This window comes from Triticum aestivum, chromosome 7D, assembly GCF_018294505.1.
Source record: "Triticum aestivum cultivar Chinese Spring chromosome 7D, IWGSC CS RefSeq v2.1, whole genome shotgun sequence".
In the NCBI taxonomy this organism is placed as follows: domain Eukaryota; kingdom Viridiplantae; phylum Streptophyta; class Magnoliopsida; order Poales; family Poaceae; genus Triticum; species Triticum aestivum.
The window spans coordinates 500117876-500134501 of NC_057814.1; the positions used below are offsets into that span (position 1 = coordinate 500117876).

Below are 16626 nucleotides of genomic sequence, written 5' to 3' on the forward strand. Positions count from 1 at the left end.
ATGTGATGTTAATCCTTTATGCATCTTATCTTGCTTTGATTGACGGTAGCATTATAAGATGATCTCTCACTAAAATTTCAAGATAAAAGTGTTCTCCCTGAGTATGCACCATTGCGAAAGTTCTTCGTGCTGAGACACCACGTGATGATCGGGTGTGATAGGCTCTACGTTCAAATACAACGGGTGCAAAACAGTTGCACACGCGGAATACTCAGGTTAAACTTGACGAGCCTAGCATATGCAGATATGGCCTCGGAACACGGAGACCGAAAGGTCGAGCGTGAATCATATAGTAGATATGATCAACATAGTGATGTTCACCATTGAAACTACTCCATCTCACGTGATGATCGGACATGGTTTAGTTGATTTGGATCACGTAATCACTTAGATGATTAGAGGGATGTCTATCTAAGTGGGAGTTCTTAAGTAATATGATTAATTGAACTTAAATTTATCATCAACTTAGTACCTGATAGTATCTTGCTTGTCTATGTTAATTGTAGATAAATGGCCCGTGCTGTTGTTCCGTTGAATTTTAATGCGTTCCTTGAGAAAGCTAAGTTGAAAGATGATGGTAGCAATTACACGGACTGGGTCCGTAACTTGAGGATTATCCTCATTGCTGCACAGAAGAATTACGTCCTGGAAGCACCGCTAGGTGCCAGGCCTCCTGCAAGAGCAACGCCAGAAGTTATGAACGTCTGGCAGAGCAAAGCTGATGACTACTCAATAGTTCAGTGTGCCATGCTTTACGGCTTAGAACCGGGTCTTCAACGACGTTTTGAACGTCATGGAGCATATGAGATGTTCCAGGAGTTGAAGTTAATATTTCAAGCAAATGCCCGGATTGAGAGATATGAAGTCTCCAATAAGTTCTATAGCTGCAAGATGGAAGAGAATAGTTCTGTCAGTGAGCATATACTCAGAATGTCTGGGTATAATAATCACTTGATTCAACTGGGAGTTCAACTTCGGATGATTGCGTCATTGACAGAATTCTTCAATCACTGCCACCAAGCTACAAGAGCTTCGTGATGAACTATAACATGCAAGGGATGGATAAGACAATTCCCGAGCTCTTCGCAATGCTAAAGGCAGCGGAGGTAGAAATCAAAAAGGAGCATCAAGTGTTGATGGTCAGTAAAACCACTAGTTTCAAGAAAAAGGGCAAAGGGAAGAAGAAAGGGAACTTCAAGAAGAACAGCAAGCAAGTTGCTGCTCAGGAGAAGAAATCCAAGTCTGGACCTAAGCCTGAAACTGAGTGCTTCTACTGTAAGCAGACTGGTCACTAGAAGCGGAACTGCCCCAAGTATTTGGCGGATAAGAAGGATGGCAAGGTTAACAAAGGTATATGTGATATACATGTTATTGATGTGTACCTTACTAATACTCGCAGTAGCACCTGGGTATTTGATACTGGTTCTGTTGCTAATATTTGCAATTCGAAACAGGGGCTACGGATTAAGCGGAGATTGGCTAAGGATGAGGTGACGATGCGCGTGGGAAATGGTTCCAAAGTTGATGTGATCGCCGTCGGCACGCTACCTCTACATCTACCTTCGGGATTAGTTTTAGACCTAAATAATTGTTATTTGGTGCCAGCGTTGAGCATGAACATTATATCTGGATCTTGTTTAATGCGAGACGGTTATTCATTTAAATCAGAGAATAATGGTTGTTATATTTATATGAATAATATCTTTTATGGCCATGCACCCTTGAAGAGTGGTCTATTTTTAATGAATCTCGATAGTAGTGATACACATATTCATAATGTCGAAGCCAAAAGATGCAGAGTTGATAATGATAGTGCAACTTATTTGTGGCACTGCCGTTTGGGTCATATCGGTGTAAAGCGCATGAAGAAACTCCATACTGATGGAATTTTGGAATCACTTGATTTTGAATCACTTGGTACTTGCGAACCGTGCCTCATGGGCAAGATGACCAAAACACCGTTCTCCGGAACTATGGAGAGAGCAACAGATTTGTTGGAAATCATACATACAGATGTATGTGGTCCGATGAATATTGAGGCTCGTGGCGGATATCGTTATTTTCTCACCTTCACAGATGATTTGAGCAGATATGGGTATATCTACTTAATGAAACATAAGTCTGAAACATTTGAAAAGTTCAAACAATTTCAGAGTGAAGTTGAAAATCATCGTAACAAGAAAATAAAATTCCTACGATCTGATCGTGGAGGAGAATATTTGGGTTACGAGTTTGGCCTACATTTGAAACAATGCGGAATAGTTTCGCAACTCACGCCACCCGGAACACCACAGCATAATGGTGTGTCCGAACGTCGTAATCGTACTTTATTAGATATGGTGCGATCTATGATGTCTCTTACTGATTTACCGCTATCGTTTTGGGGTTATGCTTTAGAGACGGCTGCATTCACTCTAAATAGGACACCATCGAAATCCGTTGAGACGACGCCTTATGAACTATGGTTTGGAAAGAAACCAAAGTTGTCGTATCTTAAAGTTTGGGGTTGCGATGCTTATGTGAAGAAACTTCAACCTGATAAGCTCGAACCTAAATCGGAGAAATGTGTCTTCATAGGATACCCAAAGGAGACTGTTGGGTACACCTTCTATCACAGATCCGAAGGCAAGATATTCGTTGCTAAGAATGGATCCTTTCTAGAGAAGGAGTTTCTCTCGAAAGAAGTGAGTGGGAGGAAAGTAGAACTTGATGAGGTAACTGTACCTGCTCCCTTATTGGAAAGTAGATCATCGCAGAAATCAGTTTCTGCGACACCTACACCAATTAGTGAGGAAGTTAATGATAATGATCATGAAACTTCAGATCAAGTTATTACTGAACCTCGTAGGTCAACTAGATCAAGATCCGCACTAGAGTGGTACGGTAATCCTGTTCTGGAGGTTATGTTACTAGACCATGACGAACCTATGAACTATGAAGAAGCGATGGTGAGCCCAGATTCCGCAAAATGGCTTGAAGCCATGAAATCCGAGATGGGATCCATGTATGAGAACAAAGTATGGACTTTGGTTGACTTGCCCGATGATCGGCATGCCATTGAAAATAAATGGATCTTCAAGAAGAAGACTGACGCTGATGGTAATGTTACTGTCTATAAAGCTCGACTTGTTGCGAAAGGTTTTCGACAAGTTCAAGGGATTGACTACGATGAGACCTTCTCACCCGTAGCGATGCTTAAGTCTGTCCGAATCATGTTAGCAATTGCCGCATTTTATGATTATGAAATTTGGCAAATGGATGTCAAAACTGCATTCCTGAATGGATTTCTGGAAGAAGAGTTGTATATGATGCAACCGGAAGGTTTTGTCGATCCAAAGGGAGCTAACAAAGTGTGCAAGCTCCAGCGATCCATTTATGGACTGGTGCAAGCCTCTCGGAGTTGGAATAAACGCTTTGATAGTGTGATCAAAGCATTTGGTTTTATACAGACTTTTGGAGAAGCCTGTATTTACAAGAAAGTGAGTGGGAGCTCGATAGCATTTCTGATATTATATGTGGATGACATATTGCTGATTGGAAATGATATAGAATTTCTGGATAGCATAAAGGGATACTTGAATAAGAGTTTTTCAATGAAAGACCTCGGTGAAGCTGCATATATATTAGGCATTAAGATCTATAGAGATAGATCAAGACGCTTAATTGGACTTTCACAAAGCACATACCTTGACAAAGTTTTGAAGAAGTTCAAAATGGATCAAGCAAAGAAAGGGTTCTTGCCTGTACTACAAGGTGTGAGATTGAGTAAGACTCAATGCCCGACCACTGCAGAAGATAGAGAGAAGATGAAAGATGTTCCCTATGCTTCAGCCATAGGCTCTATCATGTATGCAATGCTGTGTACCAGACCTGATGTGTGCCTTGCTATAAGTTTAGCAGGGAGGTACCAAAGTAATCCAGGAGTGGATCACTGGACAGCGGTCAAGAACATCCTGAAATACCTGAAAAGGACTAAGGATATGTTTCTCGTTTATGGAGGTGACAAAGAGCTCATCGTAAGTGGTTACGTTGATGCAAGCTTTGACATTGATCCGGACGATTCGAAATCGCAAACCGGATACGTATTTACATTGAACGGTGGAGCTGCCAGTTGGTGCAGTTCTAAGCAAAGTGTCGTGGCGGGATCTACGTGTGAAGCGGAATACATAGCTGCTTCGGAAGCAGCAAATGAAGGAGTCTGGATGGAGTTCATATCCGATCTAGGTGTCATACCTAGTACATCGGGACCAATGAAAATCTTTTGTGACAATACTGGTGCAATTGCCTTAGCAAAGGAATCCAGATTTCACAAGAGAACCAAGCACATCAAAAGACGCTTCAATTCCATCCGGGATTTAGTCCAGGTGGGAGACATAGAAATTTGCAAGATACATACGGATCTGAATGTTGCAGACCCGTTGACTAAGCCTATTCCACGAGCAAAACATGATCAGCACCAAGACTCCATGGGTGTAAGAATCATTACTATGTAATCTAGATTATTGACTCTAGTGCAAGTGGGAGACTGAAGGAAATATGCCCTAGAGGCAATAATAAAGTATTATTTATTTCCTTATATCATGATAAATGTTTATTATTCATGCTAGAATTGTATTAACCGGAAACATAATACATGTGTGAATACATAGACAAACAGAGTGTCACTAGTATGCCTCTACTTGACTAGCTCGTTAATCAAAGATGGTTATGTTTCCTAGCCATAGACATGAGTTGTCATTTGATTAACGGGATCACCTCATTAGGAGAATGACGTGATTGACTTGACCCATTCCGTTAGCTTAGCACTCGATCGTTTAGTATGTTGCTATTGCTTTCTTCATGACTTATACATGTTCCTATGACTATGAGATTATGCAACTCCCGTTTACCGGAGGAACACTTTGTGTGCTACCAAACGTCACAACGTAACTGGGTGATTATAAAGGTGCTCTACAGGTGTCTCCAAAGGTACTTGTTGGGTTGGCGTATTTCGAGATTAGGATTTGTCACTCCGATTGTCGGAGAGGTATCTCTGGGCCCACTCGGTAATGCACATCACTATAAGCCTTGCAAGCATTGTGACTAATGAGTTAGTTGCGGGATGATGTATTACGGAACGAGTAAAGAGACTTGCCGGTAACGAGATTGAACTAGGTATCGAGATACCGACGATCGAATCTCGGGCAAGTAACATACCGATGACAAAGGGAACAACGTATGTTGTTATGCGGTCTGACCGATAAAGATCTTCGTAGAATATGTGGGAACCAATATGAGCATCCAGGTTCCGCTATTGGTTATTGACCGGAGAGGTGTCTCGGTCATGTCTACATAGTTCTCGAACCCGAAGGGTCTGCACGCTTAACGTTACGATGACAGTTATATTATGAGTTTATATGTTTTGATGTACCGAAGGTTGTTCGGAGTCCCGGATGTGATCACGGACATGACGAGGAGTCTCGAAATGGTAGAGACATAAAGATTGATATATTGGACGACTATATTCGGACACCGGAAGTGTTCCGGAGAAGTTTCGGATTAAACCGGAGTGCCGGAGGGTTACCAGAACCCCCCCAGGGAAGTATTGGGCCTTAGTGGGCCTTGAGGGGAGAGAGAGGGCAGCAGCCAGGAGGTGGTGCGCCCCCTCCCAGGAGTAATCCCAGTTGGACTAGGAGAAGGGGGCGCAGCCCCCTTTCCCTCTCCCTCTCCCTCTCTTTCCTTCCCCCCTTCTTTTCCTAGTTGGACTAGGAAAGGGGAGTCCTACTCCTACTAGGAGGAGGACTCCCCCCTCTCCTTGGCACGCCTAGGGCAGCCGGCCTCCCCCTTGCTCCTTTATATACGGGGGCAGGGGGGCACCTCTATACACACTTGATATACGATATTTTAGCCGTGTGCGGTGCCCCCCTCCACCATATTACACCTCGATAATACCGTTGCGGAGCTTAGGCGAAGCCCTGCGTCGGTGGAACATCATCATCGTCACCACGCCGTCGTGCTGACGAAACTCTCCCTTAGCACTCGGCTGGATCGGAGTTCGAGGGACGTCATCGAGCTGAACGTGTGTAGAACTCGGAGGAGCCGTGCGTTCGGTACTTGATCGGTCGGATCGTGAAGACGTACGACTACATCAACTGCGTTGTGATAACGCTTCCGCTGTCGGTCTACGAGGGTACGTGGACAACACTCTCCCCTCTCGTTGCTATGCATCACCATGATCTTGCGTGTGCGTAGGAATTTTTTTGAAATTACTACGTTACCCAACAGCTCCCACCGTCAATCATTACTTGGGAGAAACGGGCAGCTCGCCTTTCTGTCGCGAGGGTGGCGTCCAACACCAATGCATAAGAGCCGGGAGACGGCATCACCTCTAGGTGATCGGCCCGGCTCCAGCTGATAGGCTTCTCAGACCAATGCATAAACTCTGGGTTGTTAGAGGCGACCGCGTTGACTTCTTGGTGTTGTCGGCGCCGACTGCGTCTGTCTTCAGTTTGGCTTGTAAAGACGACGTAGGCGGCATGCTCGTCTGGGAACTCGTCTTGAATGGCTCCGACTGCTGGTCGAGCAGCCAACTGCTGAGGGGTTGGAGGTGGCTGGCCAGCAGGTGGAGGCGGCACCAGCCCTTCGCCTTTGGAGATTCGCATGAGCCAATGACACTTCCGAGTCATGTGGTTGGACGGCTTCGCGCCGCTGTGGAACTTGCAGGGGGCATCAAGGGTTTGCTCGTAGGAGAAAGCCGGCTGCCAAGCCGGCCTGCCGCCCTTCTGCTTCTTGGGCATGAGCCGCCCTTCAGGTTGTTCGTCTTCGACTGTGGCTACTTGTCGACTGGTGGAAGTCATGCTTCTCGGGCATGGGCCTTGCGCTTATTGTCATTTGGGTACGGGCGTCGATTGGAGTCACCAGCCGGCGTCTTGGGAGCCGGAGCGAGCACCTTTCCAGAGGCATCCACTCGAAGCTCAATCTGCATTGAAGAGTCGGCCGTGGCGTACTTGTCTGCTATGATCAGCAGCTCGTCGAGGGTAGTCGGCTCGTCGCAGAGGAGCCAGTGCTTGAGGAGGGTGCCCTCTCGGCACCCGGCGGTGAAGTACTCTATGGCTTGAACCTCGTGCACCCCTTCGCAGGAGTTGTGGAGCTCGGCCCAACGCGTGAGGTAGTCGCGAGTTGATTCGCTGGGCCCTTGGACGCACAAGGAAAGCTGGCGGGGCTTGGGAGGCCGCTTGTATGTGCTGGTGAAATTGCGGATGAAGACTTCCGTGAAGTCTAGCCAGCTGTTGACGCTGTAGGGCTTGAGGCTGTTCAACCAGGTGCGTGTTGTGCCTTGAAGCATGAGCGGGACGTACTTCACGGCAACGCGCCTGTTGCCGTTTGCTATGCGGACTGCGGTGGAGTAATCGATCAACCAGTCTTCCGGCTTCACGGAGCCGTTGTATTTTGGCGTGTCTCTTGGGAGTGAGAACCCTTTGGGGAAGGGCTCGTCGCGGATGCGGGGGCCAAAGCAAGGCGGGGCGACATCATCTTCTTCTTCTAGCGCCAGGGATCGCGCTAGGCGGTCGATCTGGTGGCGGGCGTCATTCTCGCCGACTCCTTCACGGTGGCCTAGTCGGTCGCCGAGAGTCGGATGCGTAACAGGCGGCGGGGCGATATATCTCTCCCCACGAGGCGGGGGAGGAGGCGGATTGCCTCGTTGTTCCACAGCTCGGGGGCGGCCTTCTGCGTCGCGCTCGATGGTGAGCCGAGTCCGACTGCGGCTAGCAGCCGGCTCCTTGTCTTTTCTCCCGCGGGCGCCGCTTGCAGTCGGCGTCCGGGATGTCGCGCCGTGCTCTCGGCGTGGGGGAGGATTTCAGCGCGGGCGCTGGCTTCATGCCACTCTGCGGCCGCGTCGATCAGCTGCTGGATGCGTCTAGTCATGTAGGGGAGCTCGTCGGCCTCCAGCCCGTTCAGCTCGTCTACGGCCGCTTGAGCGGCATGCAGGTTCTCGAGTGGCGTGGCGTAGACTGGGCGGTCTTCTCCCAGCATGCTGGCGATGGCCGCTCCGCGCTTCTCATGGATGCTATCTTCTGGCCCTCCGCGATGAGGGCGAGGCGGCGTGCCTCCAGTGTCTCGGCGTCGGCGTCGGCCGGGATGGGGGCGGACAGGTCGTGTAGCGCCGCTTGTAGGGCGTCATGGGAGTTCTCGCCTGAGGCGGCGCCATGGCTGATGACCAGCACCTCAGTGACAGTGCTGCCGTCACTGTCGGCTCGAGGAAGAGGGTCGTCTGATCACCACGTTGGTGGAGAAGGCGTCAAGCGATGCCGTGTCGGAGTCGACAAGCATCGGGTCGGTGGAGCCGACCGACTCCAAATCCACAGCAGGCTCGCTGGAGACGTGAAGCTGATCGAGGAGGCCGATGAGGCGGCTCTCGGGGCAGTCTGTGCCCGCGTCGGACGCAGGCTCGTCGGAGATGCGAGCCTCGCCAAGAAGATCGGCGAGGCAGCTCGCCGCGCAGGCGTCGTCGACGCCTTGCAGCGCGTCGGGGCAAGTGCCATCGGGCGTGCCGGGCTGGCTACGCTCGCTGGGAAGGAAATGGATTCCCGTCCAGAACAGGTCTCCGGACGACGGTGCACCTGGCCCCATGGTGGGCGCCAAATGTCGGGTGGTAGGTGCGACATATGCCAACGGGTGGCTTATCATTGTGGGAGCCAGTAAGACATCGCCGATGCCTGGAAACGGGATAAGGCGAAGACATGCACGCCGGCGAATCTTACCCAGGTTCGGGGCTCTCCGTGGAGATAACACCCCTAGTCCTGCTCTGCGGGGTCTCCGCATGATCACTAGATCAACACAAGTGGCTACAAGTGGCTCCTTGAGCTGTTCGGCTAGAGGAAGAAGAAGGGCAAGGCTAGCTCTCCTCTTCTCTCTATGTGGTGTCTAAAACTCTAAGAGATCAACCCTTTGCATGGGTGCCCTGGGGGGTTTATATAGGCCTACCCCCCAGGGGTACAATGGTAATCCGGCTGGATGCGGGTCCAGGCCGTCAGCGTCTGTATCCGCCGGCTTCTCCGCCGGCCGTTGGGGCCCGCCGACTGGTGGGTCCCGCCGGCTGCCGGCCTCTTGGCCGACAGGCCGGCCCCACCGCCTGGGGGGTCTTGCCGGCGGCTGGTTACTGTAGACTCGCCCCTGATGATGAGGGCTTTGCCGAGGTAAGCATGGCTACAGTGCCGCCGTCTGCCGGCTCTCACTGTAGTCTTACCTCGTCTTGTCTCCTTAATGATGCACATACTTCGAGGGAGTGAGGTAGCCGGCTATTGGGAGCCGGCTACACCCTAGGCCGACTGGGGGGGGGGGCTTGGCCGCCTTCGAGCGTCTCTCCGGCTGAAGGGGCCCGCCACCCGCGGGCCGTACTGACAGCCTGTCGTGGGTGGCGTCATGATCAACATGGCAACAGTGCCGTGCCGGACGGGGAATGGCCGACCCGTACGGCGCACTGTGGCCATGCGTGCTCCGGGATTCAGGGGTGGCAGGCTTTACTGTAGCCACGCCCCGTCTCGTCACCGTTATGTGGGTGCAGTCCTTGAGGGTGCAATCTTGGCCGCTTGCCGGGAGCCGGCCCTCTTGTGGCCGGCATCGTGGAGTCGGTCTTCTTGTGGCCGGCTTCTTGGAGTCGGCCTTCTTGTGGATCTCTTCGGGAGGGTTTTAGGGCCGGGCCGCCTTCCAGTAGTCGGCCTGTGAGATAGCCGGCCAGGGGAAGGCGGCCCTGTGCTTTGGGTGCTTGAAGGCTCGATCGGCCCGATAATTTTTGAAGAGTCAGGGGGAGTCGGTTAGGCTACCCGTGGTCATTTACTCCGACACCGAGGGAGAGTTTCATCAGCACGATGGCGTGGTGACGGTGATGATGAAGTTACCGGCGCAGGGCTTCGCCTAAGCACTATGGCGATATGACCGAGGTGTGTTTCTGTGGAGGGGGGCACCGCACACGGCTAAAAGATCAACTTCTCTGTTTGGTGTGCCCCCTGCCCCCGTATATAAAGGAGGGGAGGAGGAGGCCGGCCAACAAGGGGTGCGCCAGGGAAAGGGGAGTCCTACTAGGACTCCAGTCCTAGTAGGATTCGGCCCCACCCTTTTTTCCTTCTACCGGAGGAAAAAAGGGGAAGGAGAGGGAGTAGGAGAAGGAAAGGGGGTGGCGCCCCCTTCCCAAGTCCAATTCGGCCTCCTCCCTTGTGGGGGGCGCACCAGCAACTTGTGGGCTGGTTAGCCTCCCTCCTATGGCCCATAAGGCCCATATCTTTCCCCGGGGGTTCCGGTAACCTCCCGGTACTTCGGAAAAATGCCCGAATCACTCGGAACCATTCCGATGCCCGAATGCAACCTTCCAATATATGAATCTTTACCCCTCGACCATTTCCAGACTCCTCGTCATGTCCGTGATCACATCCGGGACTCTGAACAAACTTCGGTACATCAAATCACATAACTCATAATACAAATCGTCATTGAACGTTAAGCGTGCGGACCCTACGGGTTCGAGAACTATGTAGACATGACCGAGACACATCTCCGGTCAATAACCAATAGCGGAACCTAGATGCTCATATTGGCTCCTACATATTCTACGAAGATCTTTATCGGTCAAACCGCATAACAACATACGTTGTTCCCTTTGTCATCGGTATGTTACTTGCCCGAGATTCGATCGTCGGTATCATCATACCTAGTTCAATCTCGTTACCGGCAAGTCTCTTTACTCGTTCCGTAATGCATCATCCTGCAACTAACTCATTAGTCACATTTCTTGCAAGGCTTATAGTGATGTGCATTACCGAGAGGGCCCAAAGATACCTCTCGAATATACAGAGTGACAAATCCTAATCTCGATCTATGCCAACTCAACGAACACCTTCGGAGACACCTGTAGAGCATCTTTATAATCACCCAGTTACATTGTGACGTTTGATAGCACACTATGTGTTCCTCCGGTATTCGGGAGTTGCATAATCTCATAGTCAGAGGAACATGTATAAGTCATGAAGAAAGAAATAGCAATAAAACTTAATGATCATAATGCTAAGCTAACGGATGGGTCTTGTCCATCACATCATTCTCTAATGGTGTGATCTCGTTCATCAAATGACAACACATGTCTATGGTCAGGAAACTTAACCATCTTTGATTAACGAGCTAGTCTAGTAGAGGCATACTAGGGCCACTTCGTTTTGTCTATGTATTCACACATGTATCAAGTTTCCGGTTAGTATAATTCTAGCATGAATAATAAACATTTATCATGATATAAGGAAATAAAATAATAACTTTATTATTGCCTCTAAGGCATATTTCCTTCAAAAACTCCCATCATCAAGTGCTCAAATAGGAAACGAATAGGTAGGCATTACATAGGGATTTTATCCATCTAGAGAACTGAACCTGGATAAAAGTATCATGTCACCATCATCCACCATTTGGGAACCACCCCTCTTTCTACAGTCTTCTACGACAACTTATAGATGTAAGATAGGTGGAGCATTATTCGTCGATTTTTGGCACCCATCATGCGCCTCAAATGGACCACGCACATCTTCTCAAACATCTTTTCCAATGGAACTCACAGCCATGAACTTTGAGTCAATGGCCTCACCTAGCAACAACCCCAGTGAAGAGGGTTTCTCCATCAATGACCAAAGCGCAAGGGAGGACTGCTCCATGACCGAGAAGGTGGTCTGCAGGCCGTGTAGGGGGCCAGCCACCTCGATGCACACCTGGGATGGCAACATGCTGCACTCCTACTCGATGGTGACCAATAGTATGGCCTAAGCTCCTATATCTAACGGTCGTGGTTAGCAGCACGTGGTCACGGTAGCGCTCCTCTAGCCAATCTATGCTCGACGTGCGAGCGAGGAGTAAACAACAGGACTTGGGCTAAAGACAAAGCTCTCCCCGTCGCCACAACTCCTGGGGAACCTCTTGCCTACCAAGTCGACTATGCTGCCACGGGCACCGACGCGAAGGAGCGCATGTAGGGTGTGTGGAGGTCGACAACTGGCCTCACCGATAATGAATTTTTAGCAATGCTCCTATCACCCATGGGAAAAGGGTATTTGAAAGAATTATGCAGTGCCCCCATGTTTGGTTTTGGTAATTAATGACAATCTCTATGGACTAATGGTTGCCTTGAGTTATATTTGAAGGATTTGTCCATAGGCTTTTCTTGGAGTCCATTTGTTGGTTTAAAGGTGCTATTCAAGGAATTACCTAAAGATTGGTCATGTAAGAGGTTGATCAAGACTAAGTCAAAGAGTAAATCAAAGTGATCAACACACAAAGCGTACAAGATGTACCAAGGGATCAAGTGATCCCATGGTATGGTAAGCATTGTCCATTACGCTCTGTATGCTAACCCGTGGTATTCGTGAGAGTTCTTTGTGGGGTTAGGTTGCGGTGTGCAAGTTCAAGTGGAGCATCATGAAGAGATCAAATGCTTGAAGCTTGCCATCCATTGTGGTAACAATGGATTTGTGAAGATGTGCAAAGAGTGGCTCACCCATAGTGGAGTATGGGGGAGCAATCAACTACTATTCATCGAGCCAACGCAATCAAGAAAGGTGGTCCAACTGTATCTAGACTATATTTTTAAGTACCGGGGCGTATTGAAGCCGTTCATATAAGGGGCTCGTTCTGAACATTGCCCATTGACACTTTATATCTCTCTTCCGAAATCAAAACTTTTAAATAGTAGGAAACAGAAAGCAAGAACAACGTAAATGAGGAAAAGCATAGATAGATCAGGAAAGTATGCATGGTTATCACAAATAAGAATTATTATTCCAACATTATTGGGTCAAGTTTTGTTTAGACTTGGTCTTAGATGCAGTGGGGTCTTAGACCATTGCTTTACCTTTATCAACCTTAGAAGGAGCATTAGACTTTAACATATCCATCAACCCGACATAGGAGCATGGGATTTGGACACACCAACAACAAACGTGTTGTTGAAGTCGGTATGGGATTTGGCCTTATCTTTGCATTTAAGTTCTTGAGAGGAGAATCGGTCGGAGGCTTTACACCTATTCTTTTTCTTTTGCAGGGTGGAGGCTTTACAGCTATCTCGAAAGGAGAATCGGTTGGAGGCTTTACACCCATCCTTTTCTATTTGCTTTTCATTTTCTAAAACTAAGAGATATATGAAATGGAAGGAATTCATTACCGATAAACTGTCTTAAAATAAGGACTAAATATGCATTTTACTCGCCACAAAACAAAACATGAGTTTTTTTTTTGTTGAGACAAACAAAACCGAACATGAGTGCTGAAGAGATGTGCCCAGTCCTACCATCAGGGGAAAGTATCTGGTGCACCGGTGCTTGTGGTGATACCGGTGCACCGGACGCTGTAGCGCGTTCAAAAATGTTTCAAAAATTCTAGAAAAAATGTAGCATATTGACACAACATCTGTCTATGTTATCAAAAAAATTCAAATCAAAACTCAAAACATCGCAAGAGATACAAAATGACAAATTTGACATCGGTGTGATAATGGGCCAAATCTAAAGCCCAACTTATGTTGCGTACTATTCAGTGTTGACTTTGTGATTTTTGTACCTCAAGAATTGTTTCAAATTTTGAGCTGAATTTTTTTGACAACATAGAACAATGTTGTGTGAATGTGCTAATTTTTTTCAAAAAGTTTTAAACATTTTAAAACGGGCTACGGACGTCCGATGCACCGGATACTTTCCCCTACCATCAGCAGAGCCACATCAGGGGGCCCGGGTGGAGGTTTGGGTCGCTCCTACTCAGAAACCCCAGATTCCCAAATTCCTCCTCGACCTCCATCCCGTGGAATCCAACCAACGCGGGGAGGCACCCAGCACGCCGGCGGCGATGATCCAGCTCCTGTTCGTGGTGCTCGTCGCCGAGGCGGCCGTGGCGACGGTGCTGCTATTCAAGACGCCGCTGCGGAAGCTCGCCATGCTGGGCCTCGACCGCCTCAAGCGCGGCCGCCGGGCGCCCGTCGCCGTCAAGACCGTTGCCGGCGTCGTCATCACGCTCCTCGCCTCCACGCTCTACAGCATGGCCGAGATCAGCGGCCGCGCCGGGGACCCCGAGGCCGGAGGCGGCGCCGCCCTCTCTCCCACCGACCAGGTCCTCTTCTCGCGCCACCTCCTCGAGGCGTCCCTCATGGGTAAGGTCCTTGGTGATCCCTCTTGGTCCCTTACGGTGTTTTGACTGGAAATCGTGTATATGTGCCTGCTTTAGTCTTGCTTGTATCGTCGTTGTATGAGACGGTATAGAGATTTGGTGATGTACAGTACAGATCCATCTCATACAGATCTTTGTTCAAATTGCAACATGCAAGTAACTGAAATTGGTAGGTAGAAGACACGAGGGGTTAAACAGTAAGGTGGTGTGATGGGAATTGCAATCTGAGATGGATATTAGGATATGGAGATGTGGGTTTTGGATTACAGTATGCCAGTTTCTTTCACCACAAAATTTCTTGTATGTTTCAGGTTGGGGAATAAGTTCCATATGACCAAAGGGATGAACCATAGGGGTTATTATGGAACTTAGCAAGCATTCACGTATATGTTCATGGGAACAAATGGAAAATTCTCACTGCTTACTTATGTTTTGTCTTGTTCTAAAGAATCCCCATAACTAAGTTCAAGCAAGAGTTTCCAATTGGTTGGCTGTAGCAAACTTATTCCTCCATCTGTTTTGTATGAATGAACTAGCTTTTGATGTAGACCTAGGCTCCGTGTGCAAGTATCCTAGCCATGTGAGATCTTAAACATTAGGCTTTGATATTGTTTGTCTTATCGGCCTGGAATCCCTGGATTGTTTTTTCCCAAATCCACTGAAATTTTTTTCTGAAAATTGTAGTTAAGGTTAAGTTATGAATCCTGCAACTATTGCATTCAGTAGATTTAGGTGCTTGGATTTTTTTATTCTTCTGCCCTGTAAATTCAGGCCAAATTAAACAGCTCTTCTCTTGAGTCTTGACTTATACATCATCCTTGATTTATACCTAAGTTCTGGCGCAACTAATTGGTCCAATAGAGTTTATAGTGCCATTCAAATGCTTAATTTTGGTTTCTCTTGCCAGTTAAGTCTATGCTGGGATTTTATTTCATGTTTGCTTAACTCGTTTATGTTCTCGTACATCAGTTTTTATCATGTTCTAGATTTCTATTGTATGTTTATTATGATGTAGTATGTGTTGATGAAACAGAACAAAAAGAGTTATTAGTAGGTTTACCTTTTCCATACCAATACCTTTCTTCAGTACTGTATTTTCTTCCATGTTAGAAGTTACTCCCTCCGTAAACAAATATAAGAGCGTTTAGACCACTAAAATAGTGATCTGAACACTCTTATATTTCTTTACAGAGGGAGTACTTTATTTTCTCATTTCCCAAACGTGTGATGTTACCTATGTTCAAATCTGAAACTGTTTCATTGCTGCAACTACAAACTTCGTCAGACGAGTGACGTGGGGAGGCAGGGGTTTGGGCGCGAATTGCCACAATTTTGTTGTTACATACGTTCAGGTCAGTGCAGCTACTAACTGCATTAGACAAGTGACATGGGGAGGCGAATTCGGGTTTATAGATAATATAATGTATTCTTAACTGTACCAAAATAAATCCACTTGGTACTTACCATGTGTTCACGCTATCTGTTCTCCTATGTGGCTATGCTAATGTTCTGAGTGATTTTTTCAGGTTACACTTTGTTTCTTGCTCTAGTTATTGACCGACTCCACCAATATATCAGAGAACTACGTGGGCTAAAGAAGAATGTCGAGGCTGTATCGAAGCAGAACAAAACGTTAGAGGAAGGAAAACATGGAAGATCTCAGGAGATAGCGAAATACCAGGAAGAGGTTGCCACTCTGAACGAGGAGATGAAGAAACTGAAGCTGCAAGTACAAGAGAAGACCGAGGAGGTCCATGTTGCTGAGGACAAGGCACTTGCTATTCAAAAGCAATCTGAAAGCTTGCTGCTTGAATATGACCGGCTCCTGGAGGATAACCAACATCTTCGGGAGCAGCTGCAGTCAATTGATCTCAGGCTCTCCAATCCTTCCTGAGAGAAGAATGTATTGAAGTAGAACATTATCCTATCGTCAACCTACTTCGTGCTTGAAATTGTCTGTTTCACTTTTGGTGCGAAGTCGAGTTTACTCTTTCCGTAGGATGTTATTACCCAGATGACATGCTAATTTAGTAATGCCTCTCTTATCGGTTTTATTGTCTTACCTAACAATATGTTGAAACATGTATGCTAGTATGCTAGTACGCAGTTAAATTTGTGAACCACTGTTACAGTGGTGCACTGTTCTAATGTTTTTAGTGATGACTATTTTTCTGCTTAGTCATTCAGCATCATATAATCTACTCCCTCTGGTCCATAATAAGTGTCGCTGAGGGAGTATATGTTTTAAAAATGTTCATTTTTTAAAAAAATGTTTGAGAATTTCAAAAATTATTTGGATTTTTTAGAAATGTTAAATTCAAAAAAAGCTCACATTTTAAACTAGAAAGTTTTTTTTGTGTTAACTGCTAGAAACAGTACCACACTGAAAAAAATCATTTGCTGCTGGAGATGCTCTTACACGTATTATAAGTAGTTCCAACTAATATTCCAGCACTT

The 16626-nt window shown here is 47.4% G+C and overlaps 1 protein-coding gene across 1 annotated transcript; it reads left to right on the top strand.

Annotated features, from left to right (window-relative positions):
- Nucleotides 1-13700: 13700 nt before the first annotated feature.
- LOC123166981 (B-cell receptor-associated protein 31) lies at nucleotides 13701-16347 on the top strand. The gene is made up of 2 exons (XM_044584829.1): nucleotides 13701-14152; nucleotides 15696-16347. The coding sequence occupies exons 1-2, from the start codon at nucleotides 13852-13854 to the stop codon at nucleotides 16061-16063; spliced, it is 669 nt and encodes a 222-aa protein (XP_044440764.1). The 5' UTR covers nucleotides 13701-13851; the 3' UTR covers nucleotides 16064-16347.
- Nucleotides 16348-16626: the final 279 nt, after the last annotated feature.

Excerpts from the sequence above, each read along its gene's own strand:
- LOC123166981 (XM_044584829.1), top strand. The coding sequence starts at position 13,852 with ATGATCCAGCTCCTGTTCGTGGTGCTCGTCGCCGAGGCGGCCGTGGCG. Across the intron at positions 14,153-15,695 it reads CCTCGAGGCGTCCCTCATGG|GTTACACTTTGTTTCTTGCT; the intron begins GTAAGGTCCTTG and ends TGATTTTTTCAG.